Source organism: Ammospiza caudacuta, chromosome 9 (genome assembly GCF_027887145.1).
Source record: "Ammospiza caudacuta isolate bAmmCau1 chromosome 9, bAmmCau1.pri, whole genome shotgun sequence".
Taxonomy (NCBI): Eukaryota; Metazoa; Chordata; class Aves; order Passeriformes; family Passerellidae; genus Ammospiza; species Ammospiza caudacuta.
In genome coordinates, this window is record NC_080601.1 from 12,245,030 (window position 1) to 12,259,287 (window position 14,258).

A 14,258-nucleotide genomic window follows, 5' to 3' on the forward strand; every position below is an offset into this window, starting at 1 on the left:
TCTAACTGGTATTTATAGCTCCTTCCAGTCAGCATGAAACACCAGTGGAGAAAGCTCCCATCAAACTGCAAAAGATCTCTTATACCCTTAAAACATGTATTACAACAAATGCTAGCAGAAAGAAAGGCTCCTACCTAAGTTTTTTTTTCAGGTATTGACAGTTTCAGACAGTGCCTAACCTTATAACAGGAGTATTTTATTTTCCATTATGAAATCGACCTCCTCATGGAAAAAAAAAACCTGCATGTAGGATAAGAAAGATGCATTTCAATAACGAACTAAGGACTAGTTGCAAATCAGACTGAAATCACACAGAAGAAAAAAAGAATATTTCTTCCTGGTTCAGCACTTGGTAACTGGAAATAAGTGCTCTTTACACAGTATTGATTTAACATGTCCTTCCAACTTACCTGTCCAAAGACCACACTTGGAAATCTTGCACACATTTCTGTACTTTGTTGGGTACAGAAGTTATTCCTAAAACTTGACTAAAACGTGAAAAGCAGTAGTTACAGGGTTATGGCTGCCTCAAGTTTTTCTCTTGGATACCAAGTTCAGCAGCAGCCTGTTGGCTAAGCCGTGTCTGAATTCAGCCATGCTTTCATTCACATATTCAACACTTCTGTCATGACTAACCCCACCAACATCACTTGATCAAAGTGCTGCACAGAATCCTGCTAATGCTGCTGTGTTTAGTGAGCATTTCTCAGCTGCAGTGTTGACTTAACCTGGTTAAGAGGATTTCATCTCACTTCTTGGGTCCCTCAACTGAGTAGATAGAATAGTTTAGTTTCCCAGTGAAATGGACTAAGATTTATGTTAAAAGTTTCCTTTTTAGTGAGTTATTTTTATAGTAATACACAACGTTGGGAAACCGAAGGCACAGGGAAACAGGAGGGAGCTGCTCAAGCAAAGAGCAGCATAACCATGTGCTTCTGTAAGTATTTTTTGCCTCTTTCAGTCCTTACAGTAGATGGGGCTTTGTTGGGCTTGGGACTGGGTTTTTTCTGGTTAATCCAAGAAGATCTCGGCTTTTCCTGGCAAATGCAGACCACACTAGTGGAGGAACTTTCAAGCAATGCTACTTTAGTGTACTAAACTTTTACATTACTTCAAAAAAGTGCTGTTACCAAAATGTTCCCAGGCACAGCAAGCAGTGAAAGCCAAATGCCATGCCACACAGAAGGGCAAGGGGCCCCATGGCAGGCAGACACCTGTCAATTACCAGCTAAAATGCACTAGCAGCTATCAGCTTGATCTAGCACATCCCAATCAAATCTGTCACTATCTCAAACCCACTGAGCCTCACGTCAGCTGCCAAAAAGGACTGCTGTGATTTTATCCCAGCTGGCAACTAAGCCCCACCCAGCTCCTTGCTTACTCACCCCCAGTGGGATGGGGGAGAATCAAAGGGTAGAAGTGAGAAAACTCAAAGAAATAAAGACAGTTACACAGAGAAAGCAAAAGCCATGAATGCAAGCAAAACAGAACAAGGAATTCATCCACCACTTCGTGTGGGCATGCAGTTTTTCAGCCATTCCCAGGAAAGCAAGGCTCCATCTGGTGTCACAGCTACTTGGGAAGACAAAGGCCATCACTCCAAAGGTGTGTCCCCCCTTCCTCCTCCTCCGGATTTTTATATTGCTGAGCACACTGTCATATGGTGTGGAATATCCCTTAGGTCACTGTGACCAGCTGTCCCCTCCAAACCTCCTTGTGCAACCTCAGCCTCCTGGCTGGCAGGGTGGGATGAGGAGCAGAAAAGGCCTTTGCTCCAAGTGCTGCTCAGCAATAACAAAATCATCCTAGCACTACCAATAGTGTTCTCAGCACAAACCCAAAACAGCCCTGTAAGAGCTCCCTTGAAGAAAATTAACTGTATTCCAGCCAAAACCAGCACAAACAGAAAACTCTGTGGTCCAGTATTGGAATGGGCCAAAGGAAACACCATAAACACCAAGTTAGTGGCAAAGAGGTTTTTCCACACCTTTTCCTGTACGAGTCAATGTGTGCACAACAAGAGGAAAAGAAAAAGCCACTGATGCATCCCCACTCACTGTGTACATGTGGGAATGTGTACACAGTTGCAAGCCAGGCAGGTTTTCTAGGGCTAAGATTTCAATTTAGTGAAATTTAAAGACATTTCTCCTACAGCAATGTAAGAGAATAAGAAAAAAAAATTAAGCTAGCTTTAAGTAATTTAAAAAACAATAAATTTTCATGGCAAAAGTGAATATTTAATTGAAATAAGCCCATTTTAACTGGAGTCACAAGTCATTAAGCAATGAATTAGCCTTCAGGTTAGTTTTTAGCTTGATCAGTAGTCCATAAATCACCAATGCAGACTGACCATGCACTGAGTACTTTGTTCCTCATCTTACCAATCATAAAAAACACATTTCCAACTCTCAAGAAAATGTCAGTATTTTATAGGTGCTAAAATTGCATTCTATAGCAGCACGGAAGCTTTATGAAATATACCCAATGCAAAAGATATTAACATCTAAGAAACTAATTCCAAAGGACTTGTTTCTAAAATTGACCTACTCTAAGGCATAGGGAAAAAATCCTGATAAAGCACTCATCTAATTGAAATTTCATGCTACTTTGAGAAAACATAAGACTAAGTCTGCTTCCAGTTGTGCCAATTTGAGAGTCAGAGGTTTTTTTCCTGTTATACCCCCTCTGTCTCCTTCATGCAGCTCCTTAAATCTTCCCACATGCCTCAGCAGCCCTGAAGAGCAGTAACAGAGATTATAGTTTCTGCCCCCCTCCCAGGCCCCTCAAGCTGAAAGGCTCCCATACCTTTTAACTATGATTTGCAACCCTATCTAAATTCTTACCTTGAAATATTCAAAGGTAATAGTATTCACCATGTCTAGGTTGGCTTCCTATGGCCACAGGCAGAGCTAGGATCAGCACTGAGCTGCAGATCACTCATTATACATTTTGAGTTTAAGAGCAGAGGGGCCATCCCAGAAAATGTGCTGTTCAGAGGACCTGGTGGTCTCTAGTGACATGCTGGACAACACAAACACTGAACTGACACAAAATACTAAGTATAATCATTAATTTTTAAGGCTGATAGATCAAAAGGTTAAATTTGGGGATAGACTAGCCCTTATCTTACACTTTTAAGCTGGCTTTTTTCAGATTCTTATTTAGAGACAGATATTTTGCATAAGACCACAGGAAACTGTTCCAGAGTATTCCTACAAAAACTGTTTCTCTTCATTTGCTGACTCTAGCTAAAATCTGTTGTGAAAGCAGCAGGAGCAAGAAATGTCAGGAAATAATTTTTATGCTGCCTATTTTCAAGTCTTTAGTCTCAGTAGATTTGGACCATAGCAACAAAAAATTTCTTGTCTCCTCTATTGGGTTTGCCTGCTAATGGAGAATTAGTTTCATCTGTAGAAGGGAACTAAGCTCAAAGGGGCAGCAGGTGGGTGTATCCAGAGCTCCCAAACTGACATGCTAGAGCATGAGTTACCCAACCAGTTGAATTAAAATTGTAAACAGTTGCAAACAAACTTCTGCAGATGTTACTCATGTATGCTTCACACCCATAATTTGCAGCTCAAGCAATGCCAATATTTATGTACTGTAAGTACTTAATTATGTTGCTATGGAATGTAACACTCCCCCTATAATTCAGGCTCAGGATAAAGAGGTTTAATTCACTTAAAAGCATGGCTTTGGTTGAGACTTTGCTCACCTATCAATGTCCTTGGCTACTGCAACCAGGCACTGATTTCAGTCCTTACAGTAAAAGCAGTGCTTAGAACCACTGTTATTCACAAAGTCAATGATGCCAGTAATATTTTATTATATCAAAGTTTCAAGAACTGGGGTTTAGCATTAGGAGACAATGATCAAGTTTTCAAAACTACAACCATGGGTGACAGATCTGCTGAATACAGACTGGAAAAAATACTTGAGCTTTCTGGATCTGCTGAAATTTAATGACAGAACCTGCTGCTTCCTGAGTAACAGAGCTTTTTTCTTGGCAGCTCAGTGTGATGCCACAGCTCTGAAAACCACCTAACAGAAAATATTTCATACTCTACCTGCTGGGTCTTACAAGAAAAAGTAAATGGTGCTGAGACAGTGAAGTAGTTCCAGAGATTTTTTTTTAAAGATCATTAGTTATTATCATCAGGTTAATACTTTCAGTTATTTTTTCCATTCCCAGAATGAGAATTCCCTTAAGATACAACTAAGATAAAGAGTCTATATCTATATTTTAGGAAGATAATTATAGCAGCTCTAATTACCATCAGAACAAGCTTTACAAGCTTTTTTAGTAACTCCATGTAACAGCCATATGATTAGAGAACACTGAAGTTTAAAATCTGAATCTCAATTACACAATATCTACTTCTAAGTCCATTATATCACTACAGGGTGAAAAGAGCTGTTTCATTCTCAACTTTCCCACTTGAATAAAATGTATCCCCAACTAAGAGTTTTCTAGAGTTGAAACCATTCTCTCTTACAGTATGATATTGCTGTAAGGCTTATTCCTTACCCCATAATTTCATGACATATACATTAAAAATTAATTAGAACCATTTTCACATAAAATCTCAGGGATTTAAAGAATAAAAATTAAACAAGAAACACATGAAAAGCAATTACAGAATAATATTTGTGGCATTTAAATATTTAAATTTTAAAAACTTTCTGTAATTAGCAGAACGCCCACAGTTGTTTTATGCTGTTAAAATATATAACTGAAAAAGTTACAGTCAAATTTGCACTTCCTGTACTTCTGTTTCTCAGTGTACTGTAACATGTTCACTGATAAAAAGCTGAATTTTAAAAAATGATTATTTAATCAGCAGAAGCTGAGGAACGTCCATCTCCAAGAAATACTATTTCAGTTGTGGAAACACCCTCCTCACTTATCTGACTTCAGACTGTGGAGGGAGGAGCTTCTCATTCTGTCCAAAGTCAAAGCAACAAGTGACTCTGCTCTTCAAAGGGCATCAAACTGACAGCACCTACTGGTCACGTATCCTCCCACATGAAAATATTCCCTGGCATGTTTGGAGAGCTAAACCAAATCTGTCATCCTTTCTCCACCAACAAATCCTTTTTTAAATGAAAAATTGATATATAACAACACAACTGGGGAGATAATAAATCTTCTGGTTCTGGAAGACCAAAAAACAACAAGGCACCTTTAAAAATTACTTCAATGAAACTATCATATAACACAAGTAATTAGTTCCTTCATGAGGAATTATTAAGGTTCCTTAGAAAAAATAATTTAAAAAACTTCTTTGAACTGTTGGACTCATGAGCACAGGCTGAACACACATAAAAGACAGTTTCTATAATACCATGCAACTGCCAGGTCTTGCAAAACCTATGGAACTCCAAGGGAAAGCAGAAACACAAGCTCATTTCCCTCTTTCTCCTAGAGCAGTTGTGGGTTGCAATAATGGTGAGACAGGGACTGCTATCACCAGGTAACACAAACAAGTTATGCAAAAAGCTCATGAAAACTCCTTAGGCATTGGAAATGGCTGTCCAGGGCATCAGGGTCATAAAAAGCTTCATTTAGTGGAGATTACATGGATCCCCCTATTGAAAATTTTTACTGGTGGCTACACTCAATTTTTGCTGTATTCACATTTTTAAAAACCTCAAAATACTGAGTACCCATAGTGACAGCTAAACAACATTTCTGTAAGATCAAGAAAATGAATAAGCTCTTTTCATGCTATGAAAGGGCAAATTCATACTGAATATTACACAGTTGGGCAAGACTGGCATGGGATTGAAGGCTACTTCTTTTTCCAACTAAAAGAAAATCTCACTAGACCTAATGGTATAAATGCACCTATCCTTATAAAGACTATACCAATGCCCAATTTGAAGCTTTAAGAAAAGTTCTATCTTATAATGACATATTTATTGGCAGAGCAAACAAAAGAGATCAAAAGAAACCCCCCCCCCAAACACCAACAAACCACACAGAATTTACTGATGCTTTGTTTTAAAAATATCTCCAAGGAATGCATCTACATTACAAGTCTGGTTCTCCATAGCAGTAATGTGAACCTGAAAAGTGAACCTTCCAGCAATAAACACAAAGGTATTGCACTTAAATGTTTTACTTTTCCAGAAATAATATTAAAGGCCAACATATGATCTCAAAAGCCCTGTTGCATATCTAAGAAGAATCATCAATACTGAGGAGTTCAGTACAATAAGAACTTTGTATTTGTCTCAGCATTATTACTCACCCGCTTTGGCCCACTAAAAATCTTCCTGGTGTTTTCCTTAGATTTATCACCTTGTTTATTTGTGGATTTCTTATTGCCTTCATGCACACCAGATGCATCCTCTGAAAACTCCAGATCTGTTAAAGGTAAATATAGACATGAAACAACCATTTTAAAAGCTGTTGAACTGCTAGAGCATTTCTTGCATCTGACAATTCCACACGTACAGCTTCTGACATTACATAATGAACCATCAATATTCATCAGAAAAATCAGCCTTAATGCCAAGCAAGTCCTGGGTGCAGTTCAGGCTTGCTGACTGGATTGCAGTAATACACAGAAGCATGATAAGGTGCACAATCAAAAATATTACAGCACCTCTTGCCCACTGGGTAAGCTGCAGGCTACTGCTTCCCATCCCATACTCCTTAAATCCCAGAGCACCTTTTACATGAGCTTACTAATGGCTGGCTTACTGCTACAACCCTGAGCAGCAGATGAATAAAGCAGGAGATTGGGCTTTTCAAAACCATGAGATTAAGAGATTTATAAGAACACACTACAATTACAGAAGAGAAGAATTGATCTTGCTTCACTTCTCATGAAGACAGGCTGTTTGTATTTGCTTATTCTGCTGTGATCAGCTCAGGAAAGAGCCAGCCAGAAGGAACTGCTGACATGGCCTTGCAATGGATTTGATACTTGCATTACCACTGACTCCAGTACCCCATCCTGGACTGTAAATCTGCAATTCACTCATCAAATTTCATTTCTGTCCTTACTATTTTTTTAAACTTGTGTTGCTTTATTTGAAGCACTATCCCTTGGAGACAAGGGAAGAGGTTTACTTGGCATAAACCAGAAGTTACCACACATTTCAAGATGGAAATAAAGACAGGCACAAAGAGGCACTGTTTCATCTGACAATCTGTTTAGAAAACCAATTTATTCCTGAAAAGCTGCTGCTGTTTGAAAAGTGCACTGCAAGAACACAAGCAGGTAGGATGGGTTACTCTAATCCCAAGTACATAGGACCAGCCAAGCCGGTTAAGAAGGCAAGTAAAGGCAGAGAAGGTAACCAAATTTCTAATGGCATTCTCAAGGGTACAAAACTTGTCTGAGGAATAGAACTATTCCTAAAATAGAGCTCCAAAGTTTCCCAAATTGCAGTAAATTTCAACAGGCTTGGCAGCATCCCTGCTGCAAGGATTCTCCTGGAAGCAGCCTCTCACTGGTTCATTTTATCCCACTGGTTTTCAGTGGGGCTGTGTCAGGTGAGCACAAGAGCCTACAAACACAGCATCAACAGCCCTCTGAAAACAACTGACTTTAAAAGATGTTTGATAAAATTAGTGTAACTGAGGGAAAGTACTACAGACCAATGTCCATTAACTTAAATAACACAAAACTACTTCCAAATCTGTGTAAAACACAACTTAGTTCTCGCTGAAGCCAATTTAAGGAGTAAAATCAAATAGCTTTGATATATATTCTTATATATTCTGAAATATTTCTGAAGAAGTCAGACCCTGAATGCAGTTCTCAAAGAAAGTCAAACCAAAAGAACTAGACCCTTTTAATCTGCAATATGGACCCTCCTATTGCAGATTAAAAGCTAACAAGTAATTTACTTGACCACAACCAGTACAAAGATGCAAGTCATTCTAGAAATACAAAATATTTCACCCACCAAATGAGAACAGCAACTTGTGCCCTGTGCTAAGACTTGGACCTGGCATTGCCTTCAATAATGATTAACAATGCTCTGGGATCAACTAAGTCACAATTTCTACACCTTAAATTTTCTTGTTTGAATTCTACTCCTACGTGATTCTAAACTATCCCATTTAAATTAGTTGATTTTAAATTCAAAGAAACTTCTTGATAAAAAAAAATTCAACTCCTACTTACAACAGGATAATTCTGCATTTTCTGATGTTGCTAGCACATCAAACACTTAGTAGTAGCTTTGTAAGATTACCTGGAATGCTTCTATTTGAGCAGTGCTTTTGAAGGCCTTCTCAAAGCACTCTGCACACATTATCTTAGCAGACTTTTAAATCTAAACTAAAGAGGGTGTGGGGGAGAAGTCTGCTGTTAACATTAACTGAGTGAGGAAAACACTGGAGTAGTTTGGTAAGCAGTGACCCTACTGGAGCCTGACTTCCACTGGCTCTCTCCTGTATGGCTTTTTGGAGAGGCTTTTTGCCTCCTCACAGAGAAATTGGTCATATTACCTTTTTTCTCAGTATGGGAGCATGTAAGGCCTTTTTCCCCCTGTCTAACCAATTTTAAGGCCTTTATAATCTTTAAGATCATTTGCCTGTCTTGGCTAGAATTGGAAAGATGTTCAAAGAGCAACCAAGACCACAACCACAGTAAATTTCCTGGGGAACAACAATGGAGTTTTGTTTTAGTGTCTCAGGGCAATTCTGCAGAAGGTTTTGAAGCCCAAACAGGACTGACTCTGCCTTTGAGGACTTTGATGTAGTTTTAACTGGCTTAAAATATTTACCCAATGAAGGTGACTCAGTTTTTGAGAAGATGCAAAGGAATGAAAGGAAAAAAAAGGGGAAGTTGGCTCACCAGAACTGAGTTGAGTGCTAGATGCTGATATACAAAAGCTACATTACCTAAAAAGATTATAGGAATTTCATTTTGATCACTGGAAGGAAAAATGAATCGATGACACAAAGGTTAAGCTGCATATCAGAACTGATTTACAAAGCAAAGGACTGAGCTGCAATACAGATTTCTCTTGGATAAACTCCCCATGGATTACTACACTCAAGTCAGTCACTTTCTTCCAGTATTAAAAGCCTCTCCTCACTGGAGTCATCCTGTACTCTGGCTACTGAAATGACAAAAGCAGTGTTTCAAATCTAGGGAAGTCTCACCGGTACTTTTAGCCCCTGGCATTCTGGCAGAATCCAGCTGGGAGGCTCACAAGCCAAAGGGGCCTTTGCTTCACTGGGCTGCTACAGAGGAACCAGAGAATTTTAAATTGCAATGGCAAAATAAAAAGGAAACTTTTACCAGGAACTCAACATTTCAGCAAAAATCTAAGGCTAATAAAGTTAGGAAGTATTTTCATTTAAAAGTGTGGTAACAGCATCTAGGAATTTAAAAGGTGGAGCTTTTTTCCAGAGGTAGGGGTTTTATTTGCTTGGCTTTTGTTTGAGGTTTTTTTTTTGTGTTTTGAACCACTTTAGCAGAAAAGACTATCACAGAAATGAGCAGCAGCAGATGTTTTTCAATGAAGGACAATCTAACCAAAACTGAATTTATCTATTTTGCAATTTTTCCTGCACTAAAAATATTGTTCCTGTAGTCTTTACACTTTCTTAAATTTCATTTGTCAAAACATTTAAAAATGTATTGTTAAACTTATTTTCCCTCTCTGCACTACCAGACTAGAAGGAAGTCTTTCTAATGTTCAATTACAAAATCTTAAGAGATGTTTTAATTTAAGGTTATAAAATCTGTTTCATAAAAACATACCTAGATTATGGCAAGTAACCAAATCAGTATTATGGCAAAGTAAGGCCATGACAGAAAGCAACAAAAGCATCAAGTTTGTTGAAAAACTGATTATGCCATGTAACATTTTCTATACACAGAACACCAGAATCAGTTTTGGGATTTTCCAGGGCTGAAATTCAGAGAGGCAGTCTGGCATTTCACCTGTCAACCTGGAACAGAACACTGGATTTTTATCTGGGCCTTTATTCATTATAACAAAGAAAGAACAGCCACACAGAACTCAGGCAGCATTTAGCACCTCTCAGTACTGTTCACCATTTCAGGACAGAGTTTTATTGTGCAAGATGTTCTGAAAGCTGTTTCTCAGGCCTGGAGTCAAAGCTGGCATTTTTCATGGATGCAGAAGTCACATTTTTCCAGTATGCAAAGAAAATACCTCAGAGCAATGTCACATTTTACTGCAACTTCAGGCTTAGATTCATAAGTTCTTGAGAAATTCTCAGGCTCAGCACCACTGTATTCAAGGACTCCTATCATGGTTTTTCTGAGAGATCATGATGCTCAAAATTTACAAAGTTCTGAGAAAAAATAGTGTGAACTTCAGCAAGGAGTCCCACAAACTTTAGGGCACCATCAGACTCCCTATTTTCATAATCTGTATTATAGGGCATCACCCTTTCAAATTTCAGAAAAAAATCCTGCAAGTCAAATCTCACCAGCAAATACCAGCACAAAAGAATCAAAATAGCTAAGGAGATGCAAAATAAAGGGGAAGCATCTCCCAGCAGAGGGACTGAGAGGTACCTCTTACCTGAAGTGGAGAAGTGCATTAGGGACAAAACAGAAATTTACATTCCCCTGTGCCATGGAAATGTATTAGGAAAATATTTCAGAGAAAACATCTGTGATACCTGGGAGTATAAAGGCCTGCTTGGTGAATGCAGTGCCAAATGCAAAGTGGATATTTTGAGACTTCTGAGGACAGCAGCTGAAAGGATTATTTGATGGGTCAGCATCTCAGCTGCATTAACTGTACAAGCAAATTTTTCCCTTGGAATAAATGGCTCAACAAGAAGTCATTAAAGACAGGGACTAAGAGTACTTCTTAACCAGCCCTGTAAGAGAAACCCATTTTCCCAAGAGGCTGGAACCCAAGTGTCTCATCATAAGTAAATTTTATGAAAACAAATCATGATTTTTTTTGTTTGAAAACAATCCTCTTGTACAACATCAGTATTCATTTGTTCCTTTCAAATCCACAAAAAATACCTCTAGTGGTGACATTTAGTTTGATTAAAAGGCTTACAGAAAATTCTAGTTTTAGAAACAGCTATAATTAGAACAGAGAAATGAACATTTTTTCCTCTGAAATTTTATTTCTGGATTATATTAGCAGAAGCTATTTGTAGGAAAAAACCCCCAGCTTCTCCAACATTTGCAAAGCTAGATTGAAACCCTCTCTTCCTATCACAATGAAATACATCTGGCCAAAGTCTTACAATGTAACAACTTCAGTGAGCTGATAAAACTTCCCATGCTTCATGCTCCAAAATGGAGGACCAGAATGTTCCGTGGAACAGTGGCAGTGTTTTGAAATATCTATTCCAACACAAGTGATTCTCTGGCATTAGACTTTTTCAAAACAGAAGAGCTAAAAGCAACCTTCCACCAAAGGTATTCCTTTTGTTCTTCATCAGCACACAGACCCAAGCTACCACCAAGCAAGGCTCATTTTGCAAAGGATTTGAACCACCAGAACTTGCTCAGCAGCTGCCACGTCCACAGTTTCACTCATATATGTGTGTGTGAGTACACACACCCCCCATTCCCCAGCCTGCACAGAAGGAGATACCTAAAAACTGAAAACAAGAGCAGAAACAAATATGCAGAGGCTCTTCCAAAGCCAGTTATCTAACTGGCACTCTGTGGGTCCCCACAGCCTCTCCCTTGAGTCATGCATCCTCAGATAAGATGGAGCCTGAGAAAGGTCCAAACTGCCCACAGACACATTCAAAACCTGAAAAAGATATTTCCCATTTCTTAAGAGCTACTTAAATGTGTGCACTGAGCTCTGCAATTGTGGGCTGATCTGGAGGCTCTGTGGGAGGATACCTGCCTTCCAGGCATAGATGCTTATGCTCAACACACCAAAAAGGTACAGAATCTTCTGCTGGAAAAGAAAAAAGCCCTCTACCTCTGGCAAGAGATCAAGGGGTATAAAGCATACTTCAAGAGAGATATGAAACACCACACAGGACCACAGGAGAAGTAAGTTTGGTGGTTAGATTTCAAGTGAGTTAACTGTTAGGTTTCCAAATCAGTATGGTTGGACAAATTCCTACATACACTGCAAAAGAACACAACAATGAAGTCAATTAAAATTAAACGTCACCCATGTATTCCAAAAGAGTCCTACTGACCTGCATTAGTGCTGAGCTGGCTATCCTGGGAACAGTTTTCATTGCCATCAGAGGTTGACTGTAGTGAAGCAGATGGTACAGTTCTACTTCGCTTTTTGTTGGCCTTCCTTTCTGCTACCTGCCACTCTTCATCTTCGTCCTCGCTCTCACTTAAGTCATCAAACCCAAAGTACTTGATTTTGTAATTGGAACTCCCAGAACTTCTAGAGGCGCCTTCATCTCCCCCTCCCTCGTCTTGATCATCAAACCCAAAAAACTCTAATTTGACATCCTTCTTGGATTTGGTATTGCTCGGTCGGAACCTGGTCGTGGTTTTTGCGGTGGCCATGTCTGCCTTTTTCCTCAAGCGCCCGGCCTCGCCCAGGTCAGTGGGGGCTGCGGAGGTGAACTCGTCCATGCGCTCCATGGTGTCCTGGATGGTGACATTGCACACTGACAGGCACGAAGGGTGCAGAACGGTGTAGTCTCTAGTCCGTCCGACCGTCCCTCTAAAACTGGTCCCACTACTCAAAGGAACTTTCTTTCCTGCGTTCAGCCCGTCGTTATTTGACTCGCTGTTTGCTTTGGATAAAGACTGACTAGTGCCATCCATTAGCTTGTCAAAATTTGTTGCCCCCTGCAGTTTTGCTTTGTTGGATCGACAATATGTCCTACAGTTGCTTGGCCTAGGAATAGTTTGCACAAGTTCTTCGCTAATGGCTTCCTTTGGATTTTCACTATCTTCTTTATCACACTCCTCATCCTTGCTCTTCACCTCTGAGAGATGTTCATTGTCAAAAGCTAATATATACTCTCCAGTTCTGGTGTCTTCAGTTTCATCCTCCCATTCATACAAGTGAGTTCTTAGTGGCCCCTTGGTCTGAGATGTTTCTGATGCAGAATTTGCTGGTTTTCCCACGTGGGAGTCCCAAGAATCAGGCAGGTCCTTGGCTTCAGTGTTGCATCCAGAAGTGTCTGTGGTCTCAGCATTGGTTTTATTACTGTCTCCAGCATTGTCATAGATGAAATGACTGTTCCCATTATCTTTCAAGTTCTGGATTTTATCTATAAGAAAAGATATATTTATTACTAAAATGGAATATTAAAAAAAAGAGTCACCCATGTGGGCAACTTTGGAAAGTTACAATATAACAAAACACATTCAGTGAACATTCAACAAAAAAGGTCTTTATCCACCTAGTTTATACTTTTTAAGCCCTTCAGTTTAAAGGTTTTGCTATAATAAAGTCTTCTTGTAATATCTACCAAAAAAAAACCCTTGAAATGTCACTCTGAAAATATGTGCATCATGTAAAAGACAGTGGTAAGCCCTAAATACAACCACTTATTTACCAAGGCAAATTACACAAAAAAGGAGAAACTTTGTGGTAACATTTTCAGAAAAGACAATTACTGAAGTTTGACACACAAGTGACTTACAGTGAATAACTAGAGATAAAGAACAACTACAAATTGTCTGTTATGTAAGGAAATAATTTCCTTCTTGTACCCTGAATAAAACAGCAAACAACTTCAACTGTCATTTCATTTTGCTCTCTAAATGAAAATATTTGGACTCACAAAAGAAATATTAAAATGCAGTTCTCATCAAAAATTTTAATTTTTTTGCTTCTGAAATTCAGGTTTATGCAATAAATTTCTGCATCTCTGAAGAAGAGCTGCTGCCAAAAGTTATTCTCACACTTCTCCAACCCATAGCCACACTCACATCCTACACTGTCCAGGAGAACAAGCTCCACTGTAAGAAATGAGTTTTTGTAAGGTTTGTTTCCAGCCAACCAGCACCCACACAACAGCAATGCTGGGAAGCAATGCAAGTATTAAAGTCTTCCACCTGCTGTCCTCTAAACTGGTGGGGAAACCATTCCCTTTGTTTTCCCTGAATACCAACAAAAGCATGGTGCATTTGGTAGCAGAGTTTCATGATGATTGCATCTTCCATCCTCTGCTGACATCACACAGACACACACCCAGCAATATAAGAGGGGTAGTTCCATGAAATAAGAATTTCCTGGAAATTTCTGAGACAGTATCAGCAAGCAGAGGAAGCCAGGTGCTTGCTGTTACTACTGGCCCTGAAATGGCTGCCTGGGCCAGGAGAAGCGAGATAAGGAGTCTGACA

General features: G+C 39.2%; 1 protein-coding gene across 5 annotated transcripts in view; it reads right to left on the reverse strand.

The window, feature by feature from the left end:
• The window catches only part of WAPL (WAPL cohesin release factor), a 128,802-nt gene that overhangs the window by 35,352 nt on the left and 79,192 nt on the right, over positions 1-14,258 (reverse strand). For all 5 annotated transcript variants that reach the window (XM_058810086.1, XM_058810084.1, XM_058810087.1 and 2 more), the window contains exons 3-4: positions 12,137-13,180; positions 6,255-6,370 (exon numbers count right to left, since the gene is read on the reverse strand). In XM_058810086.1, coding sequence (XP_058666069.1) covers positions 6,255-6,370; positions 12,137-13,180 — 1,160 coding nt within the window. The remainder of the gene's footprint in view (positions 1-6,254; positions 6,371-12,136; positions 13,181-14,258) is intronic.